Below are 14013 nucleotides of genomic sequence, written 5' to 3'. Positions count from 1 at the left end.
TGCTGACACTGCTGTGTGCTGAGTGCTGAGCTTGGCTGAGGCTGCAGCCTACAGTTAGTTGGTTATAAACAGTGTGACTTGATGGACTCTGACGTATCTCCTCCTGCCCTGCAGCCAGCAGCCTGCTGCGTCTCCTCCCAGATCAGGGCACCATGTACTATGTTGGTGTGGTGTCTATGACCTCCCAGATCAGGACACTATGTACTGTGTTGGTGTGGTGTCTCCTCCCAGATCAGGACACTATGCACTGTGTTGGTGTGGTGTCTATGACCTCCCAGATCAGGACACCATGCACTGTGTTGGTGTGGTGTCTATGACCTCCCAGATCAGGACACCATGTACTGTGTTGGTGTGGTGTCTATGACCTCCCAGATCAGGACACCATGTACTGTGTTGGTGTGGTGTCTATGACCTCCCAGATCAGGACACTATGCACTGTGTTGGTGTGGTGTCTATGACCTCCCAGATCAGGACACCATGTACTGTGTTGGTGTGTTGTCTATGACCTCCCAGATCAGGACACCATGTACTGTGTTGGTGTGGTGTCTCCTCCCAGATCAGGACACCATGTACTGTGTTGGTGTGGTGTCTATGACCTCCCAGATCAGGACACCATGTACTGTGTTGGTGTGGTGTCTCCTCCCAGATCAGGACACCATGTACTGTGTTGGTGTGTTGTCTATGACCTCCCAGATCAGGACACTATATACTGTGTTGGTGTGTTGTGGGTATTGAGATTAGGTTAGCGTGAAGGCCAGATGTATTGTGGGTATTGAGATTAGGTTAGCGTGAAGGCCAGATGTATTGTGGGTATTGAGATTAGGTTAGCGTGAAGGCCAGATGTATTGTGGGTATTGAGATTAGGTTAGCGTGAAGGCCAGATGTATTGTGGGTACTGAGATTAGGTTAGCGTGAAGGCCAGATGTATTGTGGGTATTGAGATTAGGTTAGCGTGAAGGCCAGATGTATTGTGGGTATTGAGATTAGGTTAGCGTGAAGGCCAGATGTATTGTGGGTATTGAGATTAGGTTAGCGTGAAGGCCAGATGTATTGTGGGTACTGAGATTAGGTTAGCGTGAAGGCCAGATGTGTTGTGGGTATTGAGATTAGGTTAGCGTGAAGGCCAGATGTGTTGTGGGTATTGAGATTAGGTTAGCGTGAAGGCCAGATGTATTGTGGGTATTGAGATTAGGTTAGCGTGAAGGCCAGATGTGTTGTGGGTATTGAGATTAGGTTAGCGTGAAGGCCAGATGTATTGTGGGTACTGAGATTAGGTTAGCGTAAAGGCCAGATGTATTGTGGGTATTGAGATTAGGTTAGCGTGAAGGCCAGATGTATTGTGGGTATTGAGATTAGGTTAGCGTGAAGGCCAGATGTATTGTGGGTACTGAGATTAGGTTAGCGTGAAGTCCAGATGTATTGTGGGTATTGAGATTAGATTAGCGTGAAGGCCAGATGTATTGTGGGTATTGAGATTAGGTTAGCATGAAGGCCAGATGTATTGTGGGTATTGAGATTAGGTTAGCGTGAAGGCCAGATGTATTGTGGGTATTGAGATTAGGTTAGCGTGAAGGCCAGATGTATTGTGGGTATTGAGATTAGGTTAGCGTGAAGGCCAGATGTATTGTGGGTATTGAGATTAGGTTAGCGTGAAGGCCAGATGTATTGTGGGTATTGAGATTAGGTTAGCGTGAAGGCCAGATGTATTGTGGGTATTGAGATTAGGTTAGCGTGAAGGCCAGATGTATTGTGGGTATTGAGATTAGGTTAGCGTGAAGGCCAGATGTATTGTGGGTATTGAGATTAGGTTAGCGTGAAGGCCAGATGTATTGTGGGTATTGAGATTAGGTTAGCGTGAAGGCCAGATGTATTGTGGGTATTGAGATTAGGTTAGCGTGAAGGCCAGATGTATTGTGGGTATTGAGATTAGGTTAGCGTGAAGGCCAGATGTATTGTGGGTATTGAGATTAGGTTAGCGTGAGTGCCAGATGTATTGTGGTCCCTCTAACCTACATTTGAACCTCCATTCACTCTCTTGTGGGAATAGTACATGGATGTGTGTACACAGTACAGTTGATTGTGTGTGTGTGTGTGTGTGTGTGTGTGTGTGTGTGTGTGTGTGTGTGTGTGTGTGTGTGTGTGTGTTGGTATTTTCTCAGAACCCAAGCCAGTATATGCCCAGCCAGGCCAGCCTGATGTGGACCTGCCAGTCAGCCCCTCTGATGCCCCTGTGCCCAGCGCTGCCCACGATGACAGTATCCTACGGTATGTAGAAGTCTCTAACAGTATCCTACAGTATGTAGAAGTCTCTAACAGTATCCTACGGTATGTAGAAGTCTCTAACAGTATCCTACAGTATGTAGAAGTCTCTAACAGTATCCTACAGTATGTAGAAGTCTCTAACAGTATCCTACAGTATGTAGAAGTCTCTAACAGTATCCTACAGTATGTAGAAGTCTCTAACAGTATCCTACGGTATGTAGAAGTCTCTAACAGTATCCTACAGTATATAGAAGTCTCTAACAGTATCCTACAGTATGTAGAAGTCTCTAACAGTATCCTACGGTATGTAGAAGTCTCTAACAGTATCCTACGGTATGTAGAAGTCTCTAACAGTATTCTACAGTATGTAGAAGTCTCTAACAGTATCCTACAGTATGTAGAAGTCTCTAACAGTATCCTACGGTATGTAGAAGTCTCTAACAGTATCCTACGGTATGTAGAAGTCTCTAACAGTATCCTACAGTATGTAGAAGTCTCTAACAGTATCCTACAGTATGTAGAAGTCTCTAACAGTATCCTACAGTATGTAGAAGTCTCTATTCACCTGTCTCTAACAGTATCCTACAGTATATAGAAGTCTCTAACAGTATCCTACAGTATGTAGAAGTCTCTAACAGTATCCTACAGTATGTAGAAGTCTCTAACAGTATCCTACAGTATGTAGAAGTCTCTAACAGTATCCTACAGTATATAAAAGTCTCTAACAGTATCCTACAGTATATAGAAGTCTCTAACAGTATCCTACAGTATATAGAAGTCTCTAACAGTATCCTACAGTATATAGAAGTCTCTAACGGTATCCTACAGTATGTAGAAGTCTCTAACAGTATCCTACAGTATGTAGAAGTGTCTATTCACCTGTCTCTAACAGTATCCTATGGTACCTCCCGTCCTGCTCAATATTACGACAAAATAATGTTTTAACTTCAATGATCTTTGGCAGGGGACATCAAACAAATATAATTCCTAGAAGGGACAAAGCTCCTTCGACCATTGACTTGAATGGGAATAGCCATTCTAGAAAGACTATTTCTATGGGTGACACAACGTAAATATCACAGAGTGGATCATCTATAACTGTCTTTCCTCTGTCCCCATCCCACCCTGTGTCCTCATTCCTCAGGCCGAGTATGAAGCTGGTGAAGTTTAAGAAGGGGGAGAGTGTGGGTCTGAGGCTGGCCGGGGGGAACGACGTGGGCATCTTCGTAGCAGGAGTCCTGGAGGACAGCCCAGCAGCTAAGGAGGGTCTGGAGGAGGGGGACCAAATTCTCAGGGTGAGACAGGATACACCAGCAACTACACACTTCGCTACGGCAACGACGCACTCGCTACGGCAACGACACACTCACTACAGCAACACTAAGGTTGTCGGTTCAATTTCCACAGGGATCACGTACGCATACAAAACATGTATGTGCTCACTTTATCTTTATTTAACTAGGCAAGTCAGGTAAGAACAAATTATTATTTACAATGACATCCTACCAGGGAACAGTGGGTTAACTGCCTCGTTCAGGGGAACAGTGGGTTAACTGCCTTGTTCAGGGGAACAATGGGTTAACTGCCTTGTTCAGGGGAACAGTGGGTTAACTGCCTTGTTCAGGGGAACAATGGGTTAACTGCCTTGTTCAGGGGAACAGTGGGTTAACTGCCTTGTTCAGGGGAACAGTGGGTTAACTGCCTTGTTCAGGGGAACAGTGGGTTAACTGCCTCGTTCAGGGGAACAGTGGGTTAACTGCCTCGTTCAGGGGAACAGTGGGTTAACTGCCTTGTTCAGGGGAGCAGTGGGTTAACTGCCTCGTTCAGGGGAACAGTGGGTTAAACTGCCTCGTTCAGGGGAACAGTGGGTTAACTGCCTTGTTCAGGGGAACAGTGGGTTAACTGCCTTGTTCAGGGGAACAGTGGGTTACACTGCCTTGTTCAGGGGAACAGTGGGTTAACTGCCTTGTTCAGGGGAACAGTGGGTTAACTGCCTTGTTCAGGGGAACAGTGGGTTAAACTGCCTTGTTCAGGGGAACAGTGGGTTAAACTGCCTTGTTCAGGGGAACAGTGGGTTAACTGCCTTGTTCAGGGGAACAGTGGGTTAACTGCCTTGTTCAGGGGAACAGTGGGTTAAACTGCCTTGTTCAGGGGAACAGTGGGTTAAACTGCCTTGTTCAGGGGAACAGTTTACATCTCAAATGGAAGCCTATTCCCTAAATAGTGCACTACTTTTGTCTAGGGCCTATGGGGATCTGGTCTAAAGTAGTGCACTTTAAAGGGAAAAGGGTGCCATGTGGGACAAGACCCAAAGCTTTTCCTTCGCTGGTTGATTTAATGGTTTGAAACAGCCGGCTGCTCCAAGATTCCTGCTCTTTCGGAGTCGGTCTCCTAGCAATGTGCTCACACAAAAACAGTGTCTCTCTAGATCACTCTCGCTCCCTCCTCCACCCCCTCCTCTCTTCTCCCGCCTCCACCCCCTCCTCCACCCCCTCCTCTCTCCTCCCTCCTCCACCCCCTCCTCCAACCCCTCCTCTCTCCTCCCTCCTCCACCCCCTCCTCCATCCCCTCCTCTCTCCTCCCTCCTCCACCCCCTCCTCTCTTTTCCCTCCTCCACCCTCTCCTCCCTCCTCCACCCTCTCCTCTCTCCTCCACCCTCTCCTCCCTCCTCCACCCCCTCCTTTCTCCTCCCTCCTCCACCCCCTCCTTCCTCCTCTCTCCTCCCTCCCCTCCTCTCTCCTCCCTCCTCCACCCCCTCCTCTCTCCTCCACCCCCTCCTCTCTCCTCCCTCCTCCACCCTCTCCTCCCTCCTCCACCCTCTCCTCTCTCCTCCACCCTCTCCTCCCTCCTCCACCCCCTCCTCTCTCCTCCCTCCTCCACCCTCTCCTCTCTCCTCCCTCCTCCACCCTCTCCTCTCTCCTCCATCCTCCACTCCCTCCTCCACCCCCTCCTCTCTCCTCCCTCCTCCACCCTCTCCTCTCTCCTCTACCCTCTCCTCTCTCCTCTCTCTCTCCTTCACGCCCTCATCTCTCCTCCCTCCTCCACCCCCTCATCTCTCCTCTCTCCTCCACCCCCTCATCTCTCCTCCCTCCTCCACCCCCTCATCTCTCCTCTCTCCTCCACCCCCTCATCTCTCCTCCCTCCTCCACGCCCTCATCTCTCCTCCCTCCTCCACCCCCTCATCTCTCCTCTCTCCTCCACCCCCTCATCTCTCCTCCCTCCTCCACCCCCTCATCTCTCCTCTCTCCTCCACCCCCTCATCTCTCCTCCCTCCTCCACGCCCTCATCTCTCCTCCCTCCTCCACCCCCTCATCTCTCCTCTCTCCTCCACCCCCTCATCTCTCCTCCCTCCTCCACCCCCTCATCTCTCCTCTCTCCTCCACCCCCTCATCTCTCCTCCCTCCTTCACGCCCTCATCTCTCCTCCCTCCTCCACCCCCTCATCTCTCCTCTCTCCTCCACCCCCTCATCTCTTCTCCCTCCTCCACCCCCTCCTCCATCCTCCACCCCCTCCTCTCTCCTCCCTCCTCCACCCCCTCCTCTCTCATCCCTCCTCCACCCCCTCCTCTCTTCTCCCTCCTCTATTCTCCCTCCTTTCTCCCCCTCTTCCACCTCCTCTCTCCTCCCTCTTCCACCCCCTCTTCTCTCCTCCACCCCCTCCTCCCTTCTCCACCCCCTCTTCTCTTCTCCCTCCTCCTCCCTCCTCCACCCCCTCCTCCACCCCCTCCTCCCTCCTCCACCCCCTCCTCTCTTCTCCCTCCTCCTCCCTCCTCCACCCCCTCCTCCACCCCCTCCTCTCTCCTCCCTCCTCCACCCCCTCCTCTCTCCTCCCTCTTCCACCCCCTCCTCTCTCCTCCCTCTTCCACCCCCTCCTCTCTCCTCCCTCTTCCAACCCCTCCTCCCCCCTCCACCCCGTCCTCTCTTCTCCCTCCTCCACCCCCTCCTCTCTTCTCTGTCCTCCACCCCCTCTTCTCTTCTCTGTCCTCCACCCCCTCCTCTCTCCTCCCTCTTCCACCCCCTCCTCTCTCCTCCCTCTTCCAACCCCTCCTCTCTCCTCCCTCTTCCAACCTCTCCTCCCCCCTCCAACCCCTCTTCTCTCCTCCCTCTTCCAACCCCTCCTCCCCCTCCTCTCTTCTCCCTCCTCCACCCCCTCCTCTCTCCTCCCTCTTCCACCCCCTCATCTCTCCTCCCTCTTCCACCCCCTCCTCTCTCCTACCTCTTCCACCCCCTCCTCTCTCCTCTCTCCTCCCTCCTCCACCCCCTCCTCTCTCCTCCCTCCTCAAGCGGGGGCAAAAGACTATATACAGGGTATTACGGTACAGAGTCAATGTGGAGACTATATACAGTGGGTACTGGTACAGAGTCAATGTGGAGACTATATACAGGGTGTTACGGTACAGAGTCAATGTGGAGGCTATATACAGGGTATTACGGTACAGAGTCAATGTGGAGACTATATACAGGGGGTACCGGTACAGAGTCAATGTGGAGGCTATATACAGGGGGTACCGGTACAGAGTCAATGTGGAGGCTATATACAGGGGGTACCGGTACAGAGTCCATGTGGAGACTATATACAGGGTATTACGGTACAGAGTCAATGTGGAGCTTATATACAGGGTACTACGGTACAGAGTCAATGTGGAGACTATATACAGGGGGTACCGGTACAGAGTCAATGTGGAGACTATATACAGGGTGTTACGGTACAGAGTCAATGTGGAGACTATATACAGGGTGTTACGGTACAGAGTCAATGTGGAGGCTATATACAGGGTGTTACGGTACAGAGTCAATGTGGAGACTATATACAGGGGGTACCGGTACAGAGTCAATGTGGAGGCTGTATACAGGGGGTACCGGTACAGAGTCAATGTGGAGACTATATACAGGGGGTACCGGTACAGAGTCAATGTGGAGGCTATATACAGGGGGTCCCGGTACAGAGTCAATGTGGAGGCTATATACAGGGTATTACGGTACAGAGTCAATGTGGAGGCTATATACAGGGTGTTACGGTACAGAGTCAATGTGGAGGCTATATACAGGGTGTTACGGTACAGAGTCAATGTGGAGACTATATACAGGGTGTTACGGTACAGAGTCAATGTGGAGGCTATATACAGGGTGTTACGGTACAGAGTCAATGTGGAGACTATATACAGGGGGTACCGGTACCGAGTCAATGTGGAGACTATATACAGGGGGTACCGGTACAGAGTCAATGTGGAGGCTATATACAGGGGGTACCGGTACAGAGTCAATGTGGAGGCTATATACAGGGTATTACAGTACAGAGTCAATGTGGAGGCTATATACAGGGTGTTACAGTACAGAGTCAACGTGGAGACTATATACAGGGTGTTACGGTACAGTGTCAATGTGGAGACTATATACAGGGGGTACCGGTACAGAGTCAATGTGGAGGCAATATACAGGGGGTACCGGTACAGAGTCAATGTGGAGGCTATATACAGGTGGTACCGGTACAGAGTCAATGTGGAGGCTATAAACAGGGGGTACCGGTACAGAGTCAATGTGGAGGCTATATACAGGGGGTACCGGTACAGAGTCCATGTGGAGACTATATACAGGGGGTACCGGTACAGAGTCAATGTGGAGACTATATACAGGGGCTACCAGTACAGAGTCAATGTGGAGGCTATATACAGAGGGTACCAGTACAGAGTCAATGTCAAATCAAATCAAATCAAATGTATTTATATAGCCCTTCGTACATCAGCTGATATCTCAAAGTGCTGTACAGAAAGTGCTGTGTCAATGTGGAGGCTATATACAGGGTATTACGTTATAGAGTCAATGTGGAGGCTATATACAGGGTATTACGGTACAGAGTCAATGTGGAGGCTATATACAGGGGGTACCGGTACAGAGTCAATGTGGAGGCTATATACAGGGGGGTACCGGTACAGAGTCAATGTGGAGGCTATATACAGGGTATTACGGTACAGAGTCAATGTGGAGGCTATATACAGGGGTACCGGTACAGAGTCAATGTGGAGACTATATACAGGGTGTTACGGTACAGAGTCAATGTGGAGGCTATATACAGGGGGTACCAGTACAGAGTCAATGTGGAGGCTATATACAGGGTGTTACGGTACAGAGTCAATGTGGAGGCTATATACAGGGGGTACCGGTACAGAGTCAATGTGGAGGCTATATACAGGGTATTACGGTACAGAGTCAATGTGGAGGCTATATACAGGGTGTTACGGTATAGAGTCAATGTGGAGGCTATATACAGGGTGTTACGGTACAGAGTCAATGTGGAGGCTATATACAGGGGGTACCAGTACAGAGTCAATGTGGAGGCTATATACAGGGTGTGGAGGCTATATACAGGGGGTACCGGTACAGAGTCAATGTGGAGGCTATATACAGGGTGTTACGGTACAGAGTCAATGTGGAGGCTATATACAGGGGGTACCGGTACAGAGTCAATGTGGAGGCTATATACAGGGTTTTACGGTACAGAGTCAATGTGGAGGCTATATACATGGTATTACGGTACAGAGTCAATGTGGAGGCTATATACAGGGGGTACCGGTACAGAGTCAATGTGGAGGCTATATACAGGGTATTACGGTACAGAGTCAATGTGGAGGCTATATACAGGGTGTTACGGTACAGAGTCAATGTGGAGGCTATATACAGGGGGGTACCGGTACAGAGTCAATGTGGAGGCTATATACAGGGGGTACCGGTACAGAGTCAATGTGCGGGGGCACCGGTTAGTCGAGGTAATTGAGTTAATATGGACATGTACGGAAGAGTTAAAAATGCATAGATAATAAACAGAGACTAGCAGCAGCATAAACGAGGAGTCTGGGTAGCCCTTTGATTAATTGTTCAGCAGTCTTATGGCTTGGGGGTAGAAGCTGTTAAGAAGCCTTTTGGACCTAGACGTGGCTCTCAGATACTGCTTGCCGTGCGGTAGCAGAGAGAACAGTCTATGACTAGAGTGTCTGGAGTCTTTGACCATTTTTAGGGCCTTCCTCTGACACCGCCTGGTGTAGAGGTCCTTGATGGCAGGAAGCTTGGCCCCAGTGACGTACTGGGCCGTACGCACTACCCTCAGGAGTGCCTTGCGGTCGGAGGTCGAGCAGTTGCCATACCAGGCAGCGATGCAAACCAGCCAGGATGCTCTCGATGGTGCAGCTGTAGAACCTTTTGAGGATCTGAGGACCCGTGCCAAATATTTTTAGTTTCCTGAGGGGAAATAGGCTTTGTCGTGCTCTCTTCACGACTGTTCTGTTCAACATGACAAGGGACAACCCTTTTCATGTCCTCGATTCTTTCCAAGGCCCACATCATCAACATGTGTTGTGCTGTGATCTGTTATAGATTCTACAATCCACAAACGTAGACCATATGAAACGTCACCGTGGTTACCGTTGGACAACCTTCCTATTTTCTTCATCTTTTCCCAGGTTAATAATGTAGATTTTGCAAATATAATCCGAGAAGAGGCGGTGCTGTTCCTCCTTGACCTCCCTAAAGGTGAAGAGGTCACCATCCTGGCCCAGAAGAAGAAGGATGGTGAGTGCAGGAGGACGAGAGGAAACTGGATGAATCGCAGACTGAGGACTGGTCCCTTTCACTCCATCCCTCCCAGGGTTTTTCAAACGTCTCCTCGGAGATCCCCAGACGGTCCATGTATTTGAACTATTCCACAGCTAGCTTACCTGATTCAACTGGTCAACTAATCATCAAGCCGATGACTACTTGAATCAGGTGAGGAGCTAGTTCAGGGTTAGCTATTAAAAAGAATATATATATATATATATATATATATATATATATATTTTTTTTTTTATGTCTGGGAATCCCTGAGGAGAGGTTTGAAAAACACTGTTATATATCAATATTTGCAGATCTGAAGGTTCCGATATGTACAATCAGTTTATCTGAAGGTTCCGAAAGGTACAATCAGTTTATCTGAAGGTTCGAAAGGTACAATCAGTTTATCTGAAGGTTCCGAAAGGTACAATCAGTTTATCTGAAGGTTCCGAAAGGTACAATCAGTTTATCTAATGGTTCCGATAGGTACAATCAGTTTATCTAATGGTTCCGATAGGTACAATCAGTTTATCTGAAGGTTCCGAAAGGTACAATCAGTTTATCTGAAGGTTCCGAAAGATACAATCAGTTTATCTGAAGGTTCGAAAGGTACAATCAGTTAATTTGAAGGTTCGAAAGATACAATCAGTTCATTTGAAGGATCCGATAGGTACAATCAGTTTATCTGAAGGTTCCGAAAGGTACAATCAGTTTATCTGAAGGTTCCGATAGGTACAATCAGTTTATCTGAAGGTTCGAAAGGTACAATCAGTTCATTTGAAGGTTCCGATAGGTACAATCAGTTTATCTGAAGGTTCCGAAAGGTACAATCAGTTTATCTGAAGGTTCGAAAGGTACAATCAGTTCATTTGAAGGTTCCGATAGGTACAATCAGTTCATCTGAAGGTTCCGATAGGTACAATCAGTTTATCTGATGGTTCCGATAGGTACAATCAGTTTATCTGATGGTTCCGATAGGTACAATCAGTTTATCTGAAGGTTCCGATAGGTACAATCAGTTTATCTGAAGGTTCCGATAGGTACAATCAGTTTATCTAATGGTTCCGATAGGTACAATCAGTTTATCTGAAGGTTCCGATAGGTACAATCAGTTTATCTGATGGTTCATATAGGTACAATCAGTTTATCTGAAGGTTCCGATAGGTACAATCAGTTTATCTGAAGGTTCCGATAGGTACAATCAGTTTATCTGAAGGTTCCGATAGGTACAATCAGTTTATCTGAAGGTTCCGATAGGTACAATCAGTTTAGTGGTGGAGCTTCCACCATACAGATCTGCAATCATCAAATAATTAGGGCCAAGGTAATGGAGGGGAAGCTAATTGGGACCAGTTGAACTTCCATCATCTGAGATTTATCTCTATTGCTCTGCTCTGCTCTCCTTTCTGTCTGTCTCTGTCTCTGTCTCTAACTCTGTCTCTAACTCTGACTGTGTCTCTAACTCTGACTGTGACTCTGTCTCTGACTCTGTCTCTGACTCTAACTCTGTCTCTAACTCTGACTCTGTCTGACTCTCTCTGACTGTGTCTCTAACTCTGACTGTGACTCTGTCTCTGACTCTGTCTCTGACTCTAACTCTGTCTCTAACTCTGACTCTGTCTGACTGTCTCTGTCTAACTCTGTCTCTGTCTGACTCTGTCTCTAACTCTGACTCTGTCTCTAACTCTGACTCGGTCTCTCTCTTAACTCTCTGTCTCTGTCTCTCTCTTAACTCTGTCTCAACTCTCTGTCTTTCTCTTAACTCTCTCTCTCTCTCTCTTAACTCTCTGTCTCTCTCTTAACTATGTCTTTCAACTCTCTGCCTCTCAACTCTCTGTCTCCAACTCTGATACTCAAACTCAGTCTGTGTTCTGGTCCAGTGTACCGGCGGATCGTGGAGTCTGATGTGGGCGACTCGTTCTACATCCGGACCCACTTTGAGTATGAGAAGGAGTCTCCGTACGGCCTGAGCTTCAACAAGGGAGAGGTGTTCAGAGTGGTGGACACCCTGTACAACGGCAAGCTGGGCTCCTGGCTGGCCATCCGCATAGGGAAGAACCATCAGGAAGTGGAGAGAGGCATCATACCTAACAAGAACAGGTGATAATGACACTATTTCCGTCTTCTCTTCAGTCCTGTCCATTTTGGCTCCTCTCTGGCTGTTTATCAGCAAGCCATAATGAGGTTGAGTTTTCACAGAAATCAGTTTTGTTTATTTGAAAACAGAATGTGTTCTGTATAACTTACCTGGTTTTTAGACAATCATGTAAATGTGTTAAAATAATAGGGGAAGATTCACACGGGTCACAAGTCATCAGAACAATGTTAACGTCACGTTGTCCTCTCGTAGCTTTAACCACATTTGTTATGATTATCATTGCCATGTAAGTGCCTCTGTGTTGGCAGTATTGACGTTAGCCGTGCCAAGTTTACTGGACAGTGTCACAGACACATGAAAGCCCTCTACAGAGGTGTCTCTACCAAGAACTCTGTCTGTCCCTCTCATTCTCTTGTTCTGAATAGAAAAGCAACTCCAGCACACCGGTGATTTTGATTCCCCAAAAATGCATATTTCATGCATAAATGCATATTCCATGCATATTTTTCACCAACATTTCAATCAATAGACCTTCATCATCTGAGTTATACAGAGAACTAAATCTCGTTCTCATTTTTTAAAATACATTTTTTCTCCCCAATTTCGTGGTATCCAATTGGTAGTTACAGTCTTAGCTCATCGCTGGAACTCCCGTACGGACTTGGGAGAGGCAAAGGTCGAGAGCCATGCGTCCTCCGAAACACGACCCTGCCAAGCCGCACTGCTTCTTGACACAATGCCCACTTAACCCGGAAACCAGCCACACCAATATGTCAGAGGAAACACCGTACACCTGGTGACCGTGTCAGCGTCCACTGAGCCCGGCCCGCCACAGGAGTCGCTAGAGCGCGATAGGACAAGGACATCCCTGCCGGCCAAACCCTCCCCTAACCCGGACGACGCTGGGCCAAACCCTCCCCTTACTCCAGGCATTGCTGGGCCAAACCCTATCCTAACCCGGACGACGCTGGGCCAAACCCTCCCCTAACCCGGACGACGCTGGACCAAATCCTCCACTAACCCGGACGACGCTGGGCCAAACCCTTCCCCTAACCCGGACGACGCTGGGCCAAACCCTCCCCTAACCCGGACGACGCTGGGCCAAACCCTCCCCTAACCCGGACGACGCTGGGCCAAACCCTCCCCTAACCCGGACGACGCTGGGCCAAACCCTCCCCTTACTCCAGGCATTGCTGGGCCAAACCCTATCCTAACCCGGACGACGCTGGGCCAAACCCTCCCCTAACCCGGACGACGCTGGGCCAAACCCTCCACTAACCCGGACGACGCTGGGCCAAACCCTCCACTAACCCGGACGACGCTGGGCCAAACCCTCCACTAACCCGGACGACGCTGGGCCAAACCCTCCCCTAACCCGGACGACGCTGGACCAAACCCTCCCCTAACCCGGACGACGCTGGGCCAAACCCTGCCCTAACCCGGACGACGCTGGGCCAAACCCTCCACTAACCCGGACGACGCTGGGCCAAACCCTCCCCTAACCTGGACGACGCTGGGCCAAACCCTCCCCTTACTCCAGGCATTGCTGGGCCAAACCCTATCCTAACCCGGACGACGCTGGGCCAAACCCTCCCCTAACCCGGACGACGCTGGGCCAAACCCTCCCCTAACCCGGACGACGCTGGGCCAAACCCTCCCCTAACCCGGACGACGCTGGGCCAAACCCTCCCCTAACCTGGACGACGCTGGGCCAAACCCTCCCCTTACTCCAGGCATTGCTGGGCCAAACCCTATCCTAACCCGGACGACGCTGGGCCAAACCCTCCCCTAACCCGGACGACGCTGGGCCAAACCCTCCACTAACCCGGACGACGCTGGGCCAAACCCTCCACTAACCCGGACGACGCTGGGCCAAACCCTCCACTAACCCGGACGACGCTGGGCCAAACCCTCCCCTAACCCGGACGACGCTGGGCCAAACCCTCCACTAACCCGGACGACGCTAGGCCAAACCCTCCCCTAACCCGGACGACGCTGGGCCAAACCCTCCCCTAACCCGGACGACGCTGGGCCGAACCCTCCCCTAACCCGGACGACGCTGGGCCAAAC

General features: G+C 49.7%; 1 protein-coding gene across 8 annotated transcripts in view; it reads left to right on the top strand.

The window, feature by feature from the left end:
- The window catches only part of tjp1b (tight junction protein 1b), a 281606-nt gene that overhangs the window by 239408 nt on the left and 28185 nt on the right, over positions 1-14013 (top strand). For all 8 annotated transcript variants that reach the window (XM_036960733.1, XM_036960722.1, XM_036960745.1 and 5 more), the window contains 4 exons: positions 2160-2265; positions 3407-3557; positions 9716-9824; positions 11726-11945. In XM_036960733.1, the coding sequence (XP_036816628.1) occupies positions 2160-2265; positions 3407-3557; positions 9716-9824; positions 11726-11945 (586 nt within the window). The remainder of the gene's footprint in view (positions 1-2159; positions 2266-3406; positions 3558-9715; positions 9825-11725; positions 11946-14013) is intronic.

Source organism: Oncorhynchus mykiss, chromosome 2, assembly GCF_013265735.2.
Source record: "Oncorhynchus mykiss isolate Arlee chromosome 2, USDA_OmykA_1.1, whole genome shotgun sequence".
NCBI lineage: Eukaryota > Metazoa > Chordata > Actinopteri > Salmoniformes > Salmonidae > Oncorhynchus > Oncorhynchus mykiss.
This window is presented reverse-complemented; position numbering and strand designations above follow the sequence as displayed.